This window comes from Cyclopterus lumpus, chromosome 16 (genome assembly GCF_009769545.1).
Source record: "Cyclopterus lumpus isolate fCycLum1 chromosome 16, fCycLum1.pri, whole genome shotgun sequence".
Classification (NCBI taxonomy): domain Eukaryota; kingdom Metazoa; phylum Chordata; class Actinopteri; order Perciformes; family Cyclopteridae; genus Cyclopterus; species Cyclopterus lumpus.
In genome coordinates this window covers 8,711,448-8,734,041 of record NC_046981.1, presented here as the reverse complement: position 1 = coordinate 8,734,041, position 22,594 = coordinate 8,711,448, and the positions used below count along the sequence as shown (strand labels likewise).

Sequence of the window (22,594 nt, the reverse complement as noted above, 5' to 3'; positions counted from 1 at the left end):
CAGCAGATCTTTTTCGATATTACTTTTCCTCACTTTTAAACGGTGTCTTAAATAGTTTTAGTCATAACAAAAAAAAGTATTTTTCTTTCTTCCTTTTGGATGTGTAACAATATATATTTTTTTAATTCGCTGCATGTTTCTTCAACGCCTTCACTCGAGCCAATAATAACTCCATCTGTTTTCCCAAGTGACTGGCGATATAGTGGAAGCTTTTGTCGTTCAATCTGATGTGAAGTACAGGCCACGTGATGCATGCGTGCACGTTATTTCATTTAATGCATCATTTACGTTGCCCACCAACTGTTTTGGCCTCATGAACAAATTAAATTAACTTTGCAAAAAAAAAAAAAAAAAGTAATATGGAAACACTTTAATCGTCATTTTCTTTAATGCAAAAACATATACAAACATTTACAAAAAAACGATAGTAAAAAATAGGAATGCATTTGGTATTTCAGACACAGGATCTATTGCTCAATGTAACACGTTTCACCAATAAATAAATAAATGTATTCTGAACATATTTTTTTTTGCACAGGGTAGATCCACACATTCAGTCTATAATGTGAGCTTCACCACCAGTTGACTCTCACAACTGCTTTGATAATGCACTTTGACCTCCACAGAAATAACTCCTAAGACATGCATTTAAAAATGTCTTTTCCTTCAGAAAAAAACCCACTATTATTATATTTTCAGCATTCGTCTTCAACAACATGAAAACGCGTCAGAGTGTATGGAGCTAACGCAGCCTCTATATAGGGCCTCTGCAGAAATGATCCCAGAACTTCTGCCGTCTTTGGTTTAAATAGAGTGATCCCATGTATCCAGCATTGGACTCCAGATTTGTCCCATCAGAATGTGATAAGTAGATTCAGCAGTCACCTGTAGGTTAGACAAGGCATTCGTTATAATTGAACTCTGCACAACATACTTGGGTTGCATTAGACCACGCTGCAGCCCTTGAATAACATGCTGTAGAGGGTTATTTTCGCCCCACCGTTTAAGGCTTGGATCATGCGTTTTTAACTTAAAAACAAGCGTACCATTTAGGGCATATTTTTTCCAGATGTTAGTGAGATGTCGACATGGACCAAGCGCCCTCCATCCTCCACACAGAGAAGGCGTAGCTCAGCCTCTCGTGAGCCACATAACTACAACTTGACATTTTGGAGTCCAGCTCGTCACTCTGCAGAACCTGGTAGAGGAAGTCGATGTATCTGGCTGCAAGTTTTAGGGTCTGTATTTTGCTGAGTTTGTCCGAGGGCAAAGTGGGGATAATTTTCCGCAAAGATGTGAACGCCTCGTTGAGAGACTGGGTCCTCTGTCGCTCCCGGACGTTGGCCATGACCCGCTGCGACTGGAGATCCTCGAACGACTGGGGGCTGCTGCTGTTGGACTTCTTCCCTCTTTTCCCAGGGGTCGGGCTATCTGAGTCCTCCCCGTTTTTCCTGCTCGGTCTCCTCTTCCTCCCACACCTCTTCGGCTGACTGTCCAACTCCCCCTCGCTGTTGCTCAGGCTGTCCACAGGAGAGACCGGGGAGCTGCTCGACTCTTCCCCCAGATTTTCCTCAGACATCTCCACTTGGGTAGATGGCGGCCAGAAAGTGTCCACAAACTAATTTCCCTCTCATGAAGTCACGGAACTGGTCCACCTGTACGTCTGTCTGGCGTTGACGACACCAAAGTATCCATAGATGGGTTCCTGGGACAAGTCTTCTCTGATACTTGAGAAACTTACGCAGTTCTTATAGGCTGCATAGCGTAAACTTTTTGGGGAGGGACTCGATTGGTCAAGAAGATGAATTACGTGAAGTGAGGGGTGGGAGCATCGGAGGAACTATCAGAAACGCTCCCAAAACGAAGTCAGAGTTAGAAAAAGTCAACAGAGTAACGCCTTTTTTCCCCCACATTATTATTTAAAAAAAACCCACAAATTGTCATTATAATATTAATCATCATGACTCCAACATGATTTTTTTTTAGCAGATCTTTTTATATAAAGTTCACATAAGCGAGGGGAAATCGAACTGTTCATTGTCTCATTATGCATGGATATTAAAAGGGCCTCCGAAACGAAACCACGTTAAAAATATATCTAAACTAAATGATCACACTGTAACAGCGTTGCTTTTGTGCGCCCTGGTGTAAACAATCCGTATTTTTGATCCATTCGTCCATCCGTTCATCCTCAATGCAATAAAATGCCGATGGTCCCGTCACATCACCGCTGCTATGTGTTTGCTTCCTCCAGTAATTGAGCTGACACTTCTGTACAATAATTGGTATATCTCTGCAGACCAAACCCACACGGATTTTGGTTTTATTTTACTCTCAGGTTTTTCCTCAACCAAGTGAGATCAAAATAGTTTTATATAGGCCACATATGATTGTTGACATGCAGCCAATACTGTAGATTTTCAAACTTTTCCTTGGAGGACTGCTGCATGCTCTAAATATATTCCCCACAAGAGGGCATGTTTTTTTTAATACTGATATAAATCCTACCATAAAATATTTGTTCTAAAATAAAGTTTGTTCCTCCATAAAACAACACAATACGTGATTATCCCCTGTTGGTTATCAACGATGAGGAAAGGGCAGTTATGTGTTTAAGACCCTCTGGTATTTACTAGGTTGGTGATACAATATCCATCTTGTTTAGTGGAGGATTACTTTGTTTAGGTTAAGATGGCTGTGGTCCACAGGAGCAGCATCTGGTTCAGGAAACAGGGGGGCAGTCAAGGTCAGAGGTCACAACACCAGCGAACATCTATTTACATCCTCGGACAGGCCTAAGAGTGAAGTATTGTTCCAGGTGAAACACAGGCTTGTTTAAGTGTAACATTTTACATTTTCACAAAAGGAAATGTCATATTTGTTTCATTTTCTGCCACACAGATCCACACTCATTCATTTATATGGTGCAACATAAAGGTGGAATTTCATATCTTAAAGTTTGTAATTTATCTGACTGGAAACGCATGAAAACGAGCAGCTTAAGCCTCTTCAAGGTGAGTGTACCTGTTTGCTGGCTCTGTCCATGGTGCTGATCTCAGCATCCACCACTCTCTACCTGCTGCACCTCACAGGTAAGCAGGTGGAGCTCCAACCACCTTAGTAGAATTTACTTTGATGTTTAATCTTGACAGCTTTTCACAGAAAGTGTGTGATTCTGTGTGTGTTGAGTAAATTGACCTGCATACTTCTTTACACAGTAAAGAGTTGAGAGGGAATGAGGTGAGATGACATGCCACTATGGATGGCCAATATGGAGAAAATCAATTATCGAGGTATTTTTGACCAAATACCTCGAAATCGATATTGTATGTTATATTATATTGAGAGTTAATCATTGGTGCTTGTATACAATATTTACTCAATGAGATTTCTGATGACTATATCAGTAATGTGACTGAATGAGTGCAAGAAATAGAAAAGCTAGAACAGCCTGGTAAATTGAGAAAATATATCACTTTACTGTAATGCAGCCTTTAAATCCAGGAAGAGAAATATTGCCATATTACTAGGATATTCAAAATTAAGAAAATACAGTCTCATATCACGACATCGATACAAATATTTCCCAGCACGACATGCAACACATGTTTGTTGTTTCCTTTATTCTTGTTATTTTCGTTGTTTGTCTCTTGTTGAGGGATAGTTATGATTACAGCAAATACAAACAATAAAACAGTCCATACATCTTAGACCCCTCGGCCATTAGGGAACACTATCACCCCTTACTTTAGAAATGATAATAATGCAAAAGCTAGCATTAACTCCCACATTTACATGTCTTGGCGGCTTGCTCTGTCAAGTTCAGCTCTTTGCTGCTGAAGTGACTCTGAGAAAACACAGCTGCTTCTCGGGAATATGATGTCATCACAGGACAACTCCTCCAGTGTTGATCTTTAATAAAGACGAAACCTTCATCAGTCAGTCGCAGACTGTCAGTGCCTGACAATTACAAGTGCACGAAGAGGAGATAAACAGCGCTGATTGTTTTCCGGTGTGATTTACCGTATACGTTGCTGTCCGCTCGGCCTCTGAGCTGTGGCTAATAATTGATGAAGAAAGCCTTTGTCCTTATCAATGTACAGTGAGTGGGTGTTATGATAAATTCAAGTGTATATTTCTGACTCATGCAATTTGACACACTAGTCATGAGTGACCCCAGAGCGTCATTAAGGTCACATGAAGGCAGACACAACTCAAGCTCTCACTCACTAAGTCCTTATAGCCACAGCCAGATCCACAGAGACCTGTCTATTCTCTCTGCTCGGGCCTTGGAAGGCAGTGTTTCTCTATCAGCCTACTCATATCTATTGAAATAACAAACCACAGTCTTCATGTACGAGGCTCCCACAATTGACCGGTGATATTCATGTTCACTCCATTAAACTTTAACCGCAATGAGTGCGGTGCCAGCACCGCTAAGACGTATCCAGTGCATGGGATGAGAAAAGACAGGGGTGCGTTCTTCAAAGAGCAAGTCCCCGGATAGCCTCTAATCAACCCTCAGGATTAACAAGGTCAAACGGCAGAGTTGAATGACAGCATGTTTCCGCAGCAAAGGTCTCAAAATGTCCCATTGTGTCGAGAAATCCTGACATCATATCAGGGGAATTCTGATAACAGCAGTCCAGTGTTGCATGATGAGAGAGGATCTGGGGGGTTGAATCAGGAGGTGAAAACATGCCTTTATAAGCTGTCTGGACACATAGGCTCCTAAGTTAGCTGTAAAAGAAAGCCTTTGAAAGCACAGTGCTTTGATGTTGCAGGTTCTAATCGTGGTTAAAGTCCTGTATTCCTGTGGAGCACAAGTTCACCATGTCAGAGAAAACTGAGTAAAGCCTGCCCGTTCCTGGAATCTCTTAGTAATAAATAGTATTGATTTTTTTGAAGAGCGAAAGGCCCACGAAGAGCTGCACATTTCCGTATGTACGTGTGTGGGGGTAATAAATTGTTCCGTTAAATCTATTCACGTCGTGCTAATGACTCTGTGGGATATCAGACAGCTCTACCACACAATGACACCTTATTAGCCGCGAAGAACCAACAAACCTCCAGTATGTTTTCACAGCTTGGAAGCTCTGGGAGATGTGGGGTCTGTGGACGAACTGGCATCCTATAGCAGTACAATCTTTGTTTCACACACACACACACACACACACACACACACACACACACACACACGCACACACACAAAACAAACATAAGCCTTCCTCAAAGGGTTTGAGAAAGTGTCTCACTGGTCTAACTTTTACTCACAAAACAACGACACAAACCATGTATAAAGTAAAATAAAGGCATGGAGACTCGCTTAATTCTGCATTTAACCCTCATAACCTCACTTCCTGTCAATGAAGATGAACGTCTGCACAAATATTCTGTGCCCTGGCCACTGCTAATCCTGGAGCCCACTGAGCCATGCCTTCTGCTGCCTATAAAGCTCACTGCCACCCAGCAGACCACACACACGTTCACCAGGGCTGCAGCAGCATGCAGACCAGTGCACTGATCCATGCAGTCAAAATATCTGTTCACAGTTACAGTAGCTTTACCATATTGTGGCGAGACCGTAAGAGCTTGACAGGTGCTGCTGTAAGTTTAGAGATAGCTTCTGTCTCTTGCTCATTAGGAAATGTGATTAATTTGTCCCCGTTAACATTTGTGAGAATACATCTATTGATGAACAGTTTATGGTGCTGTGGAGATTGTATTGCATTATGAGGTGTTTCTAATATTTTCTCCACCATGTTTATATCAACTAGGGTGGACTAAACAGAGTTTGAGTACATATTAGAAAAATAACAAAAAGGTCTACAGTGAAGTCTGCATACACTAAAAGGAACATTTTGGGGAAGAGAGCCAAGACGACACATATGTGTCACTTTCCTGACTGCACTGTATGTGTTAATAATAGTATAAAAGTCATGATATTAAACATGCATTCACATATACAACACAATACAAACAGTGACACTAAATACAGCAGAAGAGGCAATTCCTGGTGAGGTTCTTAAACCATTCCTGCATACAAAACTCTTATATTAATTCTAGATAAGACTTCTCACAAGAGCACATCCACATCCAAAAGTGCTACGCAGGTGCATGCTGGATAGCAATCACAAAAAACCAGGACAAATTAATTATTCTCATACACTGCATGTCCATGAGCTAGTTCTCATTTTATTGTCTCATAAATTAGGCATAACTGACAAGATGACTTGGCAAAGACCACCTGTTTGGATCATCATCAGTCATGCTCCCTATATGAAATATTAAAAAAAGAATGATTGTTGTGAATAACAGCAGTGACTCTTTATCTTCATCTGTGGCTCAAAGCCCAGCGTAATAACCCTGGCAGAGCACAGAGCAGCGTAACATGCCATATCACATAGACTTATGTCGGGGATGAGCATAATGTCAGTCGTCCAGTGTGGTTCTTCACTCTGACCGCGAGAGCTGCGAGGAGTCCCACCACAGTCCCTCTTAATAACGACTCTGTGAGGAGAGCGGAGGTCAAACAGAGTGCTCCAGCTGCACATGAGGATGAATAGCGAACAGGGGGGATGATGGGCAGAGGTGTGGGGGCGAGGACCTGGGGAGTGATCAGGACAAAGGAGGGTCTCCCATCTTTTGCCAAACCCCCACCCCCAAAAAACCCCAGATAGATAGATAGATAGATAGCATAACAACTAAAGTTCATAAAAAAGTTGAAGGTTTATATTTTTTGCCGTTCCATATCCACCCAACAAGCATGTAGCATGATAACATACACTCTAACGCCCCTTTGCAGGCAGCACATTCTATATTACGTGAGGTATAACGCCACTAACTCTTCTCTGAACCGCAGCTGTGTTCCCATCTCCCCCAGATTTGGGCTCACCTCTGCTCCTCCCTGAGTGTCAGTTAGAGGCGACCTCCTCCTTCAGTCATCTGTCAGGACACAATAGGCTACCTCTCCAGCTCTGTTGTTTTTGGAACGAGAATCCTTCAGCCCTGCTTGTTCTCCCTCTTGGTTGACAGAAATTAGTCAAGAAGACACTCTTCTTTGAGGGATTTATCTCGGCCGACTGTAGATGTTGTGTTTTTTTTCTCAGGGTGTTGTTTACTTTCACTCATCAATGTGGAAGTTGTGTGATCACGGCCACCCAGCTGGGGATCTCTTCAAGATGTGAAGTCATTCATCTTGATTATCGCCTTCAATGTTTCTAATTAGAAGAGTAGGAGCATAAACGAGTTTATAACTACCACACTGCCGTTAAGGTTTTGTTTACATCTTCAGATTTCCTCATCATCATAACCAGCATTAGATTGCTTCTCCGTCAGGATAAAAGTGGTTTGACTGATGGCTCAAATCTGTTAAAGACATTACTTGCTGTTGTGAAGTGTAGACACCTGCAGCTTCTGGCTGCACTCACCATCTGCTGGACATTCTTCAAGTTATAGCAGGTAACAGGAATGTGTCTTTATTCTACAAGAATAAGCAGCCGTGGTTGTGATGGAAAGTATTTACTTCAGTACAAATTGAGATACTTTTTCTTGACATGAGTATTTCCATCGTAGCTATACTTTATACTTTATACTTCTCCACTATGTTTGATTGTTACTTCACTATAGTTATTGGATGACTCAAGCCATTAGTTATACTTTACAGATTAAGATTTGATTTAAAAACATTACAAACACAATTTATTATTAAAGCCTAACCAATGTTTACCAGCCTTGTTGCCCCTTACAACAAAAGAAAAAGAACTGTTTCTAGTTGGGGGCCATTGTCATGTTTAAGTTGTCTGTGCATTTTAAAAGGGAACTAATCACTTTTCAGTCGCCTGTAAAGCACGTTAAATCGCAATAACCTGTAGGAAAAGTGCTATACAAATAAAGTTTTGATTCATTGATTAATACGTTTATTTCCCCTCATAACTTCTCAGATGGATTCATTTCCATATCTGTTCTGTTCTTACAAATAAAAAAGGCAATGTTTTGGAGCCCCTGGTCTGACTTCTGTTATAGTCCAGCATACTAATAGGTTGTTAAGTTCATTTTGTATGTGTTTTAGATTAGATATATACTATATACTAATATATACTATTCATTTGTTCATTTTCTGTTTTCTTAAGCCTGTATCATTTGTATCCCTTTAGTTATATTATTAAATAGTAATGCCGGTAGGAGAAAAAGACTCAGGTGTGTCTCCCTAAAGCAGGAGTAATACACAAAAAATAAAAAATAAACAAAACATGAGGGAAAGCCGTGTGCATTACTTTTTTATTGTCCCTTGGAAACCGTTTTCTTCGTGGGTGCTTCTCACTTGCAGCATGTTTGCGTATTAGGATGTGTTTTCTGTCTTGCAGCTATGTGTTGTCAAATTGATGAAGATGCTGCTGTAATTCACTCGGGGCTTGTCTGCTTTGCTGTGGGCTTCTCTGGAAGTGTGTAGGTCTATAGCAATAGACTCTGAGGCTGCTTGAATTGATATGGTTGGAACTGCATTTCACGGGTGCTTTTGATTGACTGATTTTGTTATGTTTTATGAGTGATTTTACGTAAAATAATACTATTTGAAGGTAAATAGCCTATGCTTAGTTTACCTGTTGCACTCTATCAAAGCTTGTAATTTTCTTAGGTTCAAGGAGTACAAATATTTCAGTGTTCTTATTGGTACCTTTTCCAAGGATGTGAATACTTCTTCCGCTACCCTAAAGGTATCCATAGTAATACTTTATACATAAGCCAGTAGTTTATGATAATTGTTCATAGGCCTGAGATTTGAGAATGGAGGGCAGTCTGTTAATAGAGGTTGTGTTGTTAGATGTGTGCACTTTTTGAGAAGAAAACAGCCCAGTGGTGAACTGCTCCTCATCAAAATGTTATGCTGCAATCCTTAACATTCCCGAGTCTCATTCCCAGCCTTCCTCCATCTGTGTTTTAGATTATTGACGATCTGGGAGTGTCACGGTTGGTACATCAGATCTGTCAGCAGACACGCTCTTTGCACCTCCCCCAAAGTATGTGGTACACCTGACAAAACCTGTCTCTGCAACATAGGATGTGATCATCAACAACAATAAACTAGCCTTCTAACAGGAGGAACTGTAGAAAACACTTTGCTATTATTCCACTGATGTTTTATGTCATCTCAGTAGATCATGGACTTGCAGATGCTTTTCTCAGATGTTTATCGAGAACATTTGGGCTTATTTATTCATGCCTTGTAATTTTGCCTAATCTTTATCACGGTGCCCTTCTGCCATGACGGAACTTGGTTTCTGTTTGGTTAGTTGATGGAAAAAGTGAGATTGAGTTAAAGCAAAATGAGGTGTCCAAGTATGTGAACGGTTATTACTCACAAAGCCGCTCTGAACGCTGCCAAACACTTCAGGTTGTTTTTTTCCCTGTGATGAGTCATTTGGTAACAGAGCTTCCTCCTTCCCAGCGGTGGTCATGGGAAGAGGCTCTAAGCAGGCTGTTAGTCAGCAGAAAGGCATTGAACTCTGGGCAACGATCAACACCTTGTAACACACACCACAAACATGTTCAACCAAATCTATAAACGCACCGACCATGCAGGTTTACACAACTTCAACTGTGTCTTTAGTTTTATGATATAAGAAAGGAAGTTCCCTTGTCATAATGTTTAAAAAATCAGTATACCCGAAAAAAACTTGCACTTTATGTAGTCGACTGCTGTAGTCGTTGTCTTGTGGAGGGTTGCCTCTTCCTATGTGGACTCCAACCATAGTGCAGGTTGCTGTAGTCTCAATATGTGTTACTTTATTTGGTGACTTGAGCATCAGTGATAAATGAAGTGCAACCATTGAAACTAAGCCCTTGTTCTTTCTTTCTGACTTTTCTAATTGCTGTACTTTCTCTTCTTACACATCATCTATTACCAAATTACTACGGTGCAATGAGAAAGGGAAGGTGGGTGGGGAAAGGGTGGTGGAGTATAGGACACACCACCACTACCTTTTGCAGCATGCATAAATCAACAGGCTAATACATTGAAAGCTAAATGACTTCTTGCCCTCCACATATATCATGGAGGCAAACCAAATGAAGCCTTTTATACCCCAGAGGGCAGAGGAATGCTTCTGTTCATTACAGTGATTTGTGGATGCCCCCATGGCTGTTGGCTTGGCTGTAGTCAAACGGTTTAGACTCATGTTTACTTATAGCAGCATGGTTATGGGTATCAGAAATCAGATTATTAGGAAGAAATAACAAGAAAACCCTGACATTGCTGTATTTATCCTTAAATATAATTCAAAACCATCACGTTTTCTGTACAACTTTTTTGCTGTTTTTGATCATAAAGTTAAAGTATAATAATGTATTGAAGAACTTTATTATTTATGACATGCCATGCTGAGACGTTCAGGGAACTCACTGTGTTGCTGTCATGAGATAATTTCCATATCCGATAAAATACATGATGATCCCATTATTATGTTGTCATATTCAATACATAGGTGTTGTTAGCAATAACAGATGAGACTTAACACAAATGAGGAACTGTGGACAATCATGGAAACTCGATACAATGGCGCCACCCACTGGGCTGAAACCACCAGGGTCTGTGATGTTTCAAGATGTTTTGGGTTTACCATAAAAAATAGTTCTGTATTGCAGATATACCGAGCAAGCTTCTGTATAGTAAGGTTTATTTGAGATATCCACCTCAATAAGCGTGAAATCAAGTTTTAATAACTGAATACAACCAAGAATAGATTAAATCGTTGTGTTACTGGGGAAAACATTAAAGCATTTGAGGGCAGGATATAAAATGATGTGCCGTAATATGAAGGATAGTCAACATCTGAGTTAATGTATCATCCAAATTCTTGTGAAAAAAATGCACTAAGTTCGTCTCGGCGGTTAACCGGGACAAGTGCCAGAGGAAACCGCAATTTTATTTCTCTTCCTTTTTAAGAAAATAGTATCCTGCCAACCTCTCCTTAATCCTGCCTGGATCACCACGGCAGACTGAGCAGCTGAGATTGTAAGGTCTCACCTTGTCCCGATGAAGAATAGCTCTGTCTGGAAACAAGTCCCTGTGAGTATTTGCCTTGAATGAAGACACCAGGGAAAATACAATGAAATAAAGTATGCTCAACAAACTTAATGTGCATATCAGAAACAAATCTTCAGCATTTTGGCTGTGGGCCTATTTTAGAAATGCTGCAGTAAATTAATGCACTTTAGAGTGAAAACACTTTTTAAGAGTCACATTTCGTTCTGCAATGATTGCACAAGAGACCGAATCTGGATTTTCTTTCATACAGTCAACTATTCTCACACTGAAAGCAGGACTCTGTGTTGGCGCAGGTTTAGCGGGAGTGTCAGTGACAAGGACTTAATGTGTTAATTCTTTGATGTGTTATGAGGAACAGCAGGGAGCTCAGAGTGAAACACAGCAGCAGTCTGGAAGAAGCTGTGGACAACAACACATACTCTATAATGACTGATATGTTATGTTTTTTTTTTTTATCATACAGTTTCACTGAGAACAACCTTCCCATGAGTTCAAAAGGAGAGATGTTAGTCAGCCATGCTTGCAACCAAAGAAATAAAAAAAGTATTTTGTGAGTGAAGTGGTGAAAATATGGCAGACTGAGAAGTCTACTGAGTCTACTGAGAAGTGGATGAGTAACTGTGGTATGTCAAAAAAAGAGTGTTGCGTAAGGCAACGCGTTGCGGTGGCTCTGTTGTGGTATAGAGTTCCTGTTTACTGGAGTATATTTCCTGCTCCACAGACGGGGTTAATGCCAGGAAACTCAATAATTGAATCATTAGGTCACAAAGCTCATAATAATGGCGAAGAAAGGCTCACTTGATGTTGGAAAAACAAACCGTAACCACAAACATCAAAACAACTGACATCAATGACAATGACTTCATTGGAAGCTGAAGGTAATACTGATATATTACATTTAGACATCATTTAATTTGGATCTCCAATTTTTAACTCGAACAGAGAAAACAGTAACACATTACGTTTGCTCTAAAACATTGGTGTCAATGTGTAGTGTTTTTGCGGCATCTAGTGGTCAGGTTGCAGATTGCAACCAAATGAAAATAGTCCCGTGTCCCAAGCGAATAGCAGATCTACGGTGGCTGATTTGAGGTGATAAATAAATAATACAGGAACATAATCTCAACTTGATTGATCAGCGGTGCCTAGTTTTACTTTTTGATCTGAGTTTTAACAGCCTGCTGCCTCGCAATGGATCGGCCTAATTTGCATAAAGTCGAATTTAAATCACGATTATGGAAATGTCTCATGCACGTCACGGCAGGATCTACTGCTCTCCAATGAAAACATGCCAACATGCTTAATGCTAACATGCTCATGGTGGATCTTCCACTGGTGATTTCTGCGTTCACTGCAGGTTTGTGACCAATCACAAATACATATTTACTGTACCTATCGTGCTTTTTATTTATTAATCTGATAGGTGTCATGTGATGTGGAGTGTCTTGAGTGACAGGGTCGTGAGCTCTCTGGATTGCTGAAGAGTTTCAGTAACTTCTTCTCAGAGTACATTTTTAATAATCTGCTTCTTCTTTCCTTTATCTAAGTGCATTTTATCTAAGTGCATTAATACACTGAGAACTTGACTACAATATTCTCGTACTGTTTCCATACAGGTCAAAAAGTAGGATGCGTGACATGATTTTATTTCTCTCTCTTTTTCAGTTGATCATTTTCACATGCAGAGGTTTATCTGTATCATTCAGACACTGTCGACATGGCAACATCATTCAGATACAATGAGATCTGACAGATCATGCTTACAGGTTCCAGCCCTGCAATCTTTCATCTAGAAGATGTTTATATTTCTTTCATTTCATGTACATTTGATCAAAGTGGAATATGAGATTAAGTCTCTTAATGACTGGTATTTTTTATTTTTCATTAATACCAGGTGGGAACGTGTTTCCTGTTGAACCCAGTGAGACACTCAAGTTAGTCAGAATGGGAGGCTTGGTTTTTCAACTGATTCGTTTAGGTCTCCCAATAATATTAATATATATATATATATATATTATATTATATTATATTATTATATATAATAATATAATATTTAACATATCAATCAATTTTAGTATTAACTTTGTTGTCAAATAAAACACATCCTGTGCTGTTTGGTAGTGGTTTGCAGCAGGTGAGCGGGTGAATGTAAACCAATATCACGACTCTCTAGAAGCCACAGACATGTAGAGTTCATTAACAGTGTTGCTTTATCTTTTCACAGCAATGTACAATTACAATAACACGAATGACAAGTGGTTAAATATTTTCTCTCAAAAATATACAAATTCAGCCAGCAATATTTAGAATAATTAACTGCTGTAAAAGCCCCCCCCAAAACAAAAGTGGTCACATTTCATCAGTCACAAAGTTTAACGCCTCACTGCATCTGAGAAATGGGGGCCTGAAAAGGCAGTGTCTATTTTTAAATGGGATGCCTCGAAGGTTTTTCATCTGTGTCCCTGAGTTTGCTGTAACACTGTCAGCGAAAAAAACCAACCCAACGATTAGATACTTTTGTAATTTTTTTTAAGCCATTAGGTTCCTTATCCTGTATAGCTAATTTGTAACTGTATCACTAAGTACACATTCATACATATATTTTTAATAATACACCTATGTTTATATCGATAAACATTGCTGTCTTACTTTTTGGTAACCTCTAATATTTTACACTGAGCACATGACGCTATAGTCATAATCACATGTATTGAAGATTTTCACAGCTATAGCTGCAATGTCCAGTATTGATATTTAATCATTCATGTTGCTTCTATAACTCATTGTCAACTCATCTCTCATTATCTCTGATGTGTTTGAGAAAGAGCTTCAGGTAGATAAACTAAACTGACCCTCACTCATGTTCGACTCTCACTGAAACAGTGAACCTTTGTCCTCCGCTATTACCTGCTTAAAACTTAGGTATACGGTTTTAGAATAAATGTCATTGTCTAAAATGTTAAAGTTTTCTGTCATGCCCTCACATTGAATTACAAGGTGCAGTTTCCCTGATATTTCTTTACTTGCTGTCAGAGAAGTGGCATAATTTGGGCTAACAAGGAGGGAATAAAGGGGAATAAAAGGAAGAAGGATGGAAGTTTATCCAAAGTAATTTATTTTTCGTAAGAGAAAACTCAGGAGTGAAATTATTTCTTGCTTTCCGCCTCACTAAACATCAACTCCAGTGTTTCATTTCCCCCAGTTTGTCCTTGATGTTCCCACTCTGTTTACTATCAGCCCTTTTGAATAAAATCTGACAACCATTTTCAACTGTGAGATTGTATCAGTTCCCTCTGTTTCCCTCTTTGTTTATCTTTACTAGGCTGCATTCAGGGTGCCAAAGTAAAGTCAGTTCAGTGTTCGGTGCTCACTGTTTGATGGAGAACCAGCACTCAGTGCTCTGAGCTGAAACTAGCTTAAACAAACAGTGGCAGGAAAAGCAAACAGTCTGAGAAAATCAGTTGAAAACACTTAAAGGAAAAGTAATTTGTTTTTATTTAACACGACACAACAGGAAACACTATAAATGTCAATGTTATGTGTTGAAATAGGATTTGAATAACATGTTGTTTTATAGCTCCCTGCCATTTTAGCTATTAGTTGAACCTCTGCATGTATTAGAAAACAGATCAGATCATTTACTGCACTTCATTTTTATTCATATCTCACGCAACACATCTTCATTTCAGTATCAAAGATATCAATCGTTGTTTAACATTTCAGGGACTGAAAACACTGCGTACTGTACAGTACATGGCACCAATCGACAGTGAGGTTTCCGTTTGGCAACGGAAACATGATCATACAAACACAATGCTTACGAAGTCTATCTTGTGAAATGATTGTACATATCTAAACATTTCATTACAGTATAAAAAGAACATACTCCTGTTAAGAAACAAAGAGTTTATGACACTTGTAAAGTATCTTTATGGTTTGTTTACTGGCACCAGGAACATGTCACTTTGGTAGAACTATATATATAACTCTATGTATTGTCCTGGCAGTGCTGCAACCCTTGAGATTGTTAGTTTGCAGCAGTGTTCACATTATTATTATTATTATTATTATTATTATTACTACCTTCAGTGTTTTACAGAAAACTAGAATTTAAAAATCCCATTGATACAACCTTTCACAGGATCCATAAAGGTGATGTGGATCCTAATACTGTGGATCCTTACAAAACAAACTAAATACAGTCAGTAAGTACTATAAATAATAATTTACCTGGTCTTTAGGTAATGCACATTTGCAGATGGGGTAATATTAGGCTACTATTAACAGGAAAAAGAACAATAGATAAAAACACCCGTTGAGAGTTTTGATACCCAGGACAATTGATGTCGGTTGGGAACTACATATCTCATAAAGATTTGACAGAAAATGATCTCCCAAAATGATCTTTCACGTTAAGGTTTCATCACATTTGTGTACGGAGAGACATCGAGAACAGTGACAAACTACACTTCATTTTCTTCTTTCCTTCATTCCTTCTTTGCTCCAAAAAATGCGAGAACATATTTCAGATCCAAACATGTACTGCTCGTACCTGATTGACTTACAATAAAAGGAGCTTCCAATGCTTTGTGTAAAAATGAGCAAAACTATACAACGACAAAAAAAAAGAAGAGCAAAGTAACATTAAAAAAACAACAACATCAAAGCCTTATTGCTGTGTAACAAAAACCTCTCTGTTTTTCCCAAGTGCGTTGAAGCTGCCGTCATCACTGGAGTGCGCTTGCATAAAGTTTAGGAATTTGGGTATGCCGAGGCTCGAAAGATATCCAGACAGTTCGCTGTGATGAGGGCACCGGTCAACTGTCTCCACTGTCTGGTGGCAGGGTTTTTCATTTTGTCCAGGACCAGGTGCAGATCCTGGATCATGTCCCTGTAGCTGTCTCCGTACCGCAGACTCCAGGAGTACAGGAAGTCATAGGCGGGCTTCCACATTGACTTCAACAGAAAAGTACAGGAATCATCATTCAGTACATTCCCTGCACTATTGCCATGAAATCAGTGTTATCTACTCCGTATCCATTGCCTTCTGTGTCAGTGTGTGCTGTTAAACTGACCTGGGTACCGACGTCCCTGCTCTTCCCTCGGTGCGGCGCCTCATAGTCCGCTATCTGAGCACTGGACAGTTTGCCCATCTTCTCAGCAAGCTCCCGCCATCGAGCGCCCAGCTCCACGGCGGTGGACAAAATGACTGTGTTCTGAATCAGCTGGGCCACAAGATTCACCGAGTCCATCTTCAACAGAGCCTGTGGTGACAGACGCAGAGATGAACTGTCACTAAAACCATGGGAAGCACAACACATCGGAGCATACGGGCTGTGAAACTGCTATGGCACGAGTGGTAGGTTATGTGCATGTGTATTATTTTGTCAATTTGCAGTGTTTTCACAAGATTTTTTATATTTTTCTCTCTATGTAGTGCACACCAAGATTTAGTACAAATATTTAGTACAAATATTTAGCTCATATCGTTTTCCTCTACTTACCACCATGAGCTCGTGCAGAAACTTCTTCTTGCTCCTCCCAGCGTGGCAGTCTTCCTTCAGCTTTTCCAGCACGCAGGCCACTTTTTCCGCCTGAGTTTCAGCGTGCGTCCGGGTGATCGTGTCCAGAGACAGCTTGCCGTACCCTAAAGCATCAGCCAAACTCCTCCAGCTGGTTATGTGTTCAGTGACCAGAGTCTGGATGGCGGAGTACATGTAAGTAAGCTTCTTGAAGGGCAACGTCATGTGGTCCAAGAGGACCTCTGTGGTCATTTGAATGCCGGTGAAGTCAATCACTTGGTCTTCGGTTATGAGCTTGACGTTCTTGCAGTGAACCAAACCAGTCCTGCCTCGGAGGAATCCGATATACCACTCCTTTACTTTTGAGTTACCCACTGACCTGACAGTCTCTCTGGATAGGAGGGCGACAGTGTCCCCCTTGAAATACTCCAGAAGGTAGTCTACACGTGGCTGACGGAGGACAGACTTCAAGGCTACACCGTAGCACTGCAGGTTCACAGGTCTGTCTGTGAATTTGGGGAAATCCGGAACACTTTCTTCAGGGATAGGTGAGCTTCTTGCCATTTCAATCCGCTTTTCTATCGGCCTCGGCACTCGCTTCTCTGATCTGATGGGTGCGGCGGGAGGGGAAGGCACCTGGAAATGGCCGACAATTGCAGCGTTTGAGTCTTTCACCTGTACATCTAATTCAAAAGGAGTCATTTCTGTATTCCTAGCACAAGATAACGCAACTGGCAGATGAAAAACGGTCCCTATTTTGAGCCGACTTTGTCTCACTTCTTTCAGTTCGTCCTCAGGTTTTATTTTAAACATTGAGCCTGTGAGGCTCATACCGACATGCAGGTTGCTCAGTGTGTCTGGTTTCAACCCATGCTTTCCCCAAAGCTGCAGCACAAGTGGAGGTGTATTTTTGTTTCCCCTGCACACGTCTGAAAACGGAAGCCTTGGCGGAACGTCCTCATGACCGCAAACTACTATTACGACCTTGAATGATGGATGGATATACCTGGGGCCATAAACTGCTACCGTGATTTGGCGATCAAGGTAATCCCACACTGATGTAGCAGGAGACTGGATTACAGAGGCCTCTGCGACTGCAATTACATAGAAATGCGTCTTAAGGTCCTGCAGCTTCATTTGCATCATGTTCTTGTAAATGTAACAGTCATTCACTTTAGTATACGGTCCCTCTCTTTTGTTGGACACCAGGCCGACCACAGTAGTCATCACCTGACTCAGTGGGTCGCTCTTTACCTCTCCAGCCAGTTTCATCTCCAAAGAAACACACTCTTTTATGTTGATGTTGCTGAGGACCACCTCTAGAAGCGGACTCATGGTTGTCATGTAGTTGTTATTGAGTCCAGGTGGAGGGTCTAGCATTGCTTTCAGTGTAACCTCCTGGACTTCTCCTGGAGGAACATGGCCTTCTGGGATATGGATGCTATTTTCCGAGGCCGGCAACTGTACTGAGCCTCCAGTGTGGCCGATCTTGCAGATGACCTGAAAGTCCGTGGCCTGTGTCTGAGCCCACCCTGGACTCTGGCTCATCAGATTTAAGTCCAGACACGAGCGGGTTAGCTGCCTGTGGCTCAGCCAGGCCATCTTGTAGGCCTCTCTGTCGTTCTTCAGCCACTCAAAATCTGGGTTAAGCACCGGCCCAGGCGGTTTGAAGCTGCTCTCCTGTTTTGGCACTTTTCTCTCCAGATCATCCAGAATGTCAGAGGCACTTCTGCATCTCCCAGATCTGTCGATGGCTTTGTGTTTGTTCTCCAAATAGTTCCCCACGTTGCCTTCATCCGAAGATGTGCTAATGACGTCATCGTTATTCGTGTCCAAAGGATTTTCATTATTTTGTTTCACATTGGAAATGTGTCTGTCTGTGCCACTGTGTACAATGTCATCTAAGAAAGGATTTGATCCAGACAGTTTGTTCCAAAAGGGATTTTTCGACTGAGATGAACGTGCGTCTCCTGGTTGGGAAAGTGGCCACTCAGAGTACTGTGTCGCATACACACCTGTGAAAATATTAGGAGTTGTGTTAGGACGTTGGTTGAGATTATCTTAAGGTTTTCAAACGTAAACATTTTACCATTGGTTGAGACTTTGTCATCCAGATCAATCAGTGTCCCCTCAGATTTACTCCGCATCAGACTCCCAACACGACGGAAGGACCTTACTCTTCCAGCTGCCATATCATCTGCAAACATAAAAACATTTTTAATTCATGAATGAACTTGCAGCTTTTACTACTAAACCACTTTACTTTATTTCTTACAGACACATCCATTGGTTCTGAAGTAGGACAGAATGAATACCCAATATACTGATATTTCTTTTCTCCATTTACACCAACTTGTGCCTGGACATGTGGACAATTTGGATTTACGAACAAATATTAAGCTGTCATTGGTTTACAGAACATAAAAGGACACAAATGAGTAATGGGACAGCATGTGAAAAGAAATTATATGTCTACTGCTTCTGAAGTATGAATATTTGCTATTTAGTCTTCTATCATAGCAAACCGAAAGTATTTTTGGATTGCTGTTTGGATGAAACAAACAATTTGAACATGTTCATATTGGATTCTTGGAGATGTTTCATTACTTTCTGTCTACATTTTACAAAAGAGTATTCAAGAAAATAATAGGCAGATATATCTTTTAAATAAGAGTAATCTTTAGTCGCGGGCCCAAACATAAGCAGACATATATTTTGAGGTGCAGTGACACACGACAACAACCGTCACCTAGACAACTCATTGTTCTGTCTATGTTTCCATCAGAGAGCCTCGGGCTCTTTGCAGCCTGTTACAGGAAAACTGTTCCAAGCATGAATAAAGCCTCAACTCTACAGCCTGTCAATGTCTGTGTACAAGGACACAACCCATTCATGACTTGTCACAGTGAGTCAGTCATTAATAATGTGGTTTCTTACACCAGTGCACAAGAACAGGTTGGTCTTGTCGAGCCGATCAGACAGTCGTCGGTTCTCTCAGCGCCTCTTGCTGTGATCAAAGTGCAGTACCACTGTACTACTGACAGTACTCATCCATATTCTGATTAAATACTACATGACGGGTTTATTTACGATGCACTGTGCTAATACTCCTGTACTGTAGCCCTACTAAATAATACATACACTATTCTGTTCATAAACGTGAGCATGTTTCCCTTTTCTTGATTTTTGTTTTGTTTAATCAGATCATATATTGTCAAACAAATGTGACATTCTTTAATAATACAGACTCAGACGTTAAAGCTCCAGCTTCACGAGCCGCAGCTGCAACAGTCTCACTGACATGTAGCCTGCCAGTGGCAGCAGGTGTGTGCGTGTGTGAGTGTGTGTATGTGTGTGTCTGTGTGTGTGTGCAGCTTAGCTACTCAGTAGTTACACATTACCAAGTCTATCCCACACGGGCCACTTCCTACTGTGCAAATGAGAGCATAAAACACATCAACTGCGAGACGAGACTAAACAAAACAAAGTTTGACCTCACCGTCGGCATGAGATGGCTGGAGTTTATCTGCGGAGCGTCGGCAGGAAAAGAGGCCGATCCACTGTCATTACACACCTTTGGGGGGGTTTTCCTTGGGCGTATCTACAATGTTCACCTCCTCGCGTTACGGTTCTCTTTACTCTGTTTGCTCTCCGGCACGGAGCATTTCGGGACTGGGAGTTTTAGAAGAGCACAGGAACTCCGGCGGAGGAGTGGCCTTTCACGGCGTGGGACTACAATACCCGGCATGCACCTTTCTGTTTACGCACGAGGACTTGCAACACCTGAAACTGAGCGATACCTCCGTGGTTTCGACAGGAGTCCCGGAGTTGAGCGAGAAGCGTCCGGACAAGGCCGAACAGCGTGGAGGTTACTTCCTCGACGAGGAGACACGATAAACAAGGCTTTAGCATTTCATTATCACTCAAATATATTTACGCTCATACAGAGTTATAACATAATTGTATCTTATTCATCTTGGTCATTCTTTTGAGACTTATTCTAGAAGCAGAGATAGTGTTATTGCTTGTCCTGTGTGTTATAAGCACTTTGGTTTCGAGTGACTGTAGATCAAGTTAATCTCATCAAGGACACACACATCTTGTTATCTCACTGAGCAGGTACTGTGACGAATGCCTGAATAGATCACTATTTGAGACTGTTGGAGCATTTAAAATCGTTATAGAAATAATCCAACAGGAAACCACTATTTCAGAGGCTTATGGCTATGCAGATGCATGCCAAAGTGTATGAAAAGTAATGACTTTTAATAACCCCTTTCAGGAGAAACTTACTGTTTGTTTTGTAACTGTTATCTTCGCTGATACGTTCAAATGTTCTTTTCGAGATGTTGTGGTCTTTGGAGGCCCAAATTCACAAGGAATGCAACTAAGCACTCTTGAGTAGATTATGAATTTTCATGGAGAAAATGTGGTCGGTGGCTGCTTCATGACTGATTAACAGCCCCCTCCTACACAAGTGAATGCATTTTGTACATAAATGTTTTATATCTGAAGTCTCCTTTGTTTTGCACCATTCATTAATAAGCTCCCATGTTGGCATTAACTGCCTGCATATGAAACAAAACGAAAGCCGCCACTTTTCACCCGAACACTGAGACAGATTATTTGAGTTTGTGTTCCAAATAACACACTTTATTTGATTTTTTTTTACTAGATTTCATATGTACAGCTGACCTTACAAAGTATACTGGTGCATGCAGTATGCATACAAGGGGAACACACTACAATGTCATGACATTGCACCGTGAACTTTGACCCTATTGCTCATCACTGCCGTGCAAAGAATTGTGGGTCAGAAAACCATGCCGACTTCCATTTTTCAAAATATGACCAGATGCAGTTGGACATCCTGGTATTTTTGGCATACTGCAAATTACATAAATATTGTTATGTCCCAATACATAGTCTATGTATACCATGTATTGGGATACATGGTATACATATATATTTTTCAATTGTTAAATTTCTTTCTTTTACTTTCAACAAATTTGAAAAAGGTGTAAATAATAGTGATGGCTGAATTCTATTTCATAACTCTGTCACTGTCATGGTTAGACTTAACTTTAGTTTTACCTGCTTTTCCTACAATGACTGGTCATAAGTCTGCTGGGGGCCGTTACCACATTATGAGGTGCTTATATTGAAAAGGCTTTAGCTGAATTTTCTTGACATCATTTTCTGTCTATGTTTTCTCGGCCGGCCCATGCTTGAAAATGTAGGAGGGACCTTTAAACTTGCATTGTAAAAAAATCTTGATTTAAACACATAATGTTGTGTTTAAAGTACACACATCATTTGATAGGAGTATGTACATTATTTAGTATATGCTGTTTTTAATACTTTAACAACAAGCCCTTTTTCTTTTTTTCAGCATAAAACAATTGCTGTTCCTTCATGTACACCTTGGGGAAATTACGTTTTGGTGTGGATACACTTCACATCTATCCCTGATAACATTTGTCAAATTAGATTATTTTAGAAAAGATTATTTTGAGTATTTGTTTTGGAAGAGAAGAATGATTCTATTCTATTGAAAATTCACAAACCGGTAGAATGACATGCTTTGTAATTCAACACCGTGGCACTGCTGTCATTTCCAATTCAGAATATAGCTTTCAACAAAGTCTGCTGAACTCAGTTCTTGCTATCAGATTTATTTGAATGAGTTAAATTTATATGACTTCATTTGATTTTGATGATTAACATTAAAGAAATGATCCAACTGAATGTTCAACCCCAATTTTTACCCCCTGGATAATGTATGTACAAACTGAATTTAAGGCTCAAATTTGGGAAACGGTGAAGCTGACATGTGTTTGCCACTTGGTGGAGCTATTTCACCATCATTCCATTAGTCAGACTTTTTGGTGTTTTTTTTTCTTCTTCTAAAACTAGAGAGTGTCTTATGTGTTTGTGAAATATGTTCACCAATCCAACAAGTCAGGAACTGTCTGCTAACACTGAAGCAGAAGCAGGGATTGAGAAAAATGTTGTTTAAAAAATG

The 22,594-nt window shown here is 40.4% G+C and overlaps 2 protein-coding genes across 3 annotated transcripts; both read right to left on the bottom strand.

Moving 5' to 3' along the window:
* Positions 1–624: 624 nt before the first annotated feature.
* On the bottom strand, positions 625–1,703 carry twist1b (twist family bHLH transcription factor 1b). Its single transcript, XM_034553914.1, has 2 exons — positions 1,047–1,703; positions 625–885 (listed from the first exon to the last, which is right to left on the bottom strand). The coding sequence occupies exon 1, from the start codon at positions 1,577–1,579 to the stop codon at positions 1,073–1,075; it is 507 nt and encodes a 168-aa protein (XP_034409805.1). The 5' UTR covers positions 1,580–1,703; the 3' UTR covers positions 625–885; positions 1,047–1,072.
* A 12,931-nt stretch (positions 1,704–14,634) lies between these two features.
* On the bottom strand, positions 14,635–20,217 carry macc1 (MET transcriptional regulator MACC1). Of its 2 annotated transcripts, XM_034554521.1 has the most exons (5): positions 20,069–20,217; positions 18,659–18,766; positions 16,552–18,584; positions 16,123–16,311; positions 14,635–16,003 (listed from the first exon to the last, which is right to left on the bottom strand). In XM_034554521.1, exons 2-5 carry the CDS (start codon positions 18,759–18,761, stop codon positions 15,800–15,802), a joined length of 2,529 nt encoding a protein of 842 aa, XP_034410412.1. In that variant the 5' UTR covers positions 18,762–18,766; positions 20,069–20,217; the 3' UTR covers positions 14,635–15,799. The 2 variants fall into 2 exon arrangements, with proteins under 2 accessions (XP_034410412.1, XP_034410411.1); XM_034554520.1 differs by lacking the exon at positions 20,069–20,217 and having other exon boundaries at positions 18,659–18,776.
* Between the last annotated feature and the right edge of the window lie 2,377 nt (positions 20,218–22,594).

Bases quoted from the DNA above. Each gene is read 5' to 3' on its own strand.
- twist1b (XM_034553914.1), bottom strand. From the start codon at position 1,579: ATGTCTGAGGAAAATCTGGGGGAAGAGTCGAGCAGCTCCCCGGTCTCT.
- macc1 (XM_034554520.1), bottom strand. From the start codon at position 18,776: ATGTTTGCAGATGATATGGCAGCTGGAAGAGTAAGGTCCTTCCGTCGT. The intron at 18,585-18,658 runs GTAAAATGTTTA...ATATTTTCACAG, and splicing joins TGACAAAGTCTCAACCAATG to GTGTGTATGCGACACAGTAC. The intron at 16,312-16,551 runs GTAAGTAGAGGA...CTGTCACCACAG, and splicing joins TTCTGCACGAGCTCATGGTG to GCTCTGTTGAAGATGGACTC.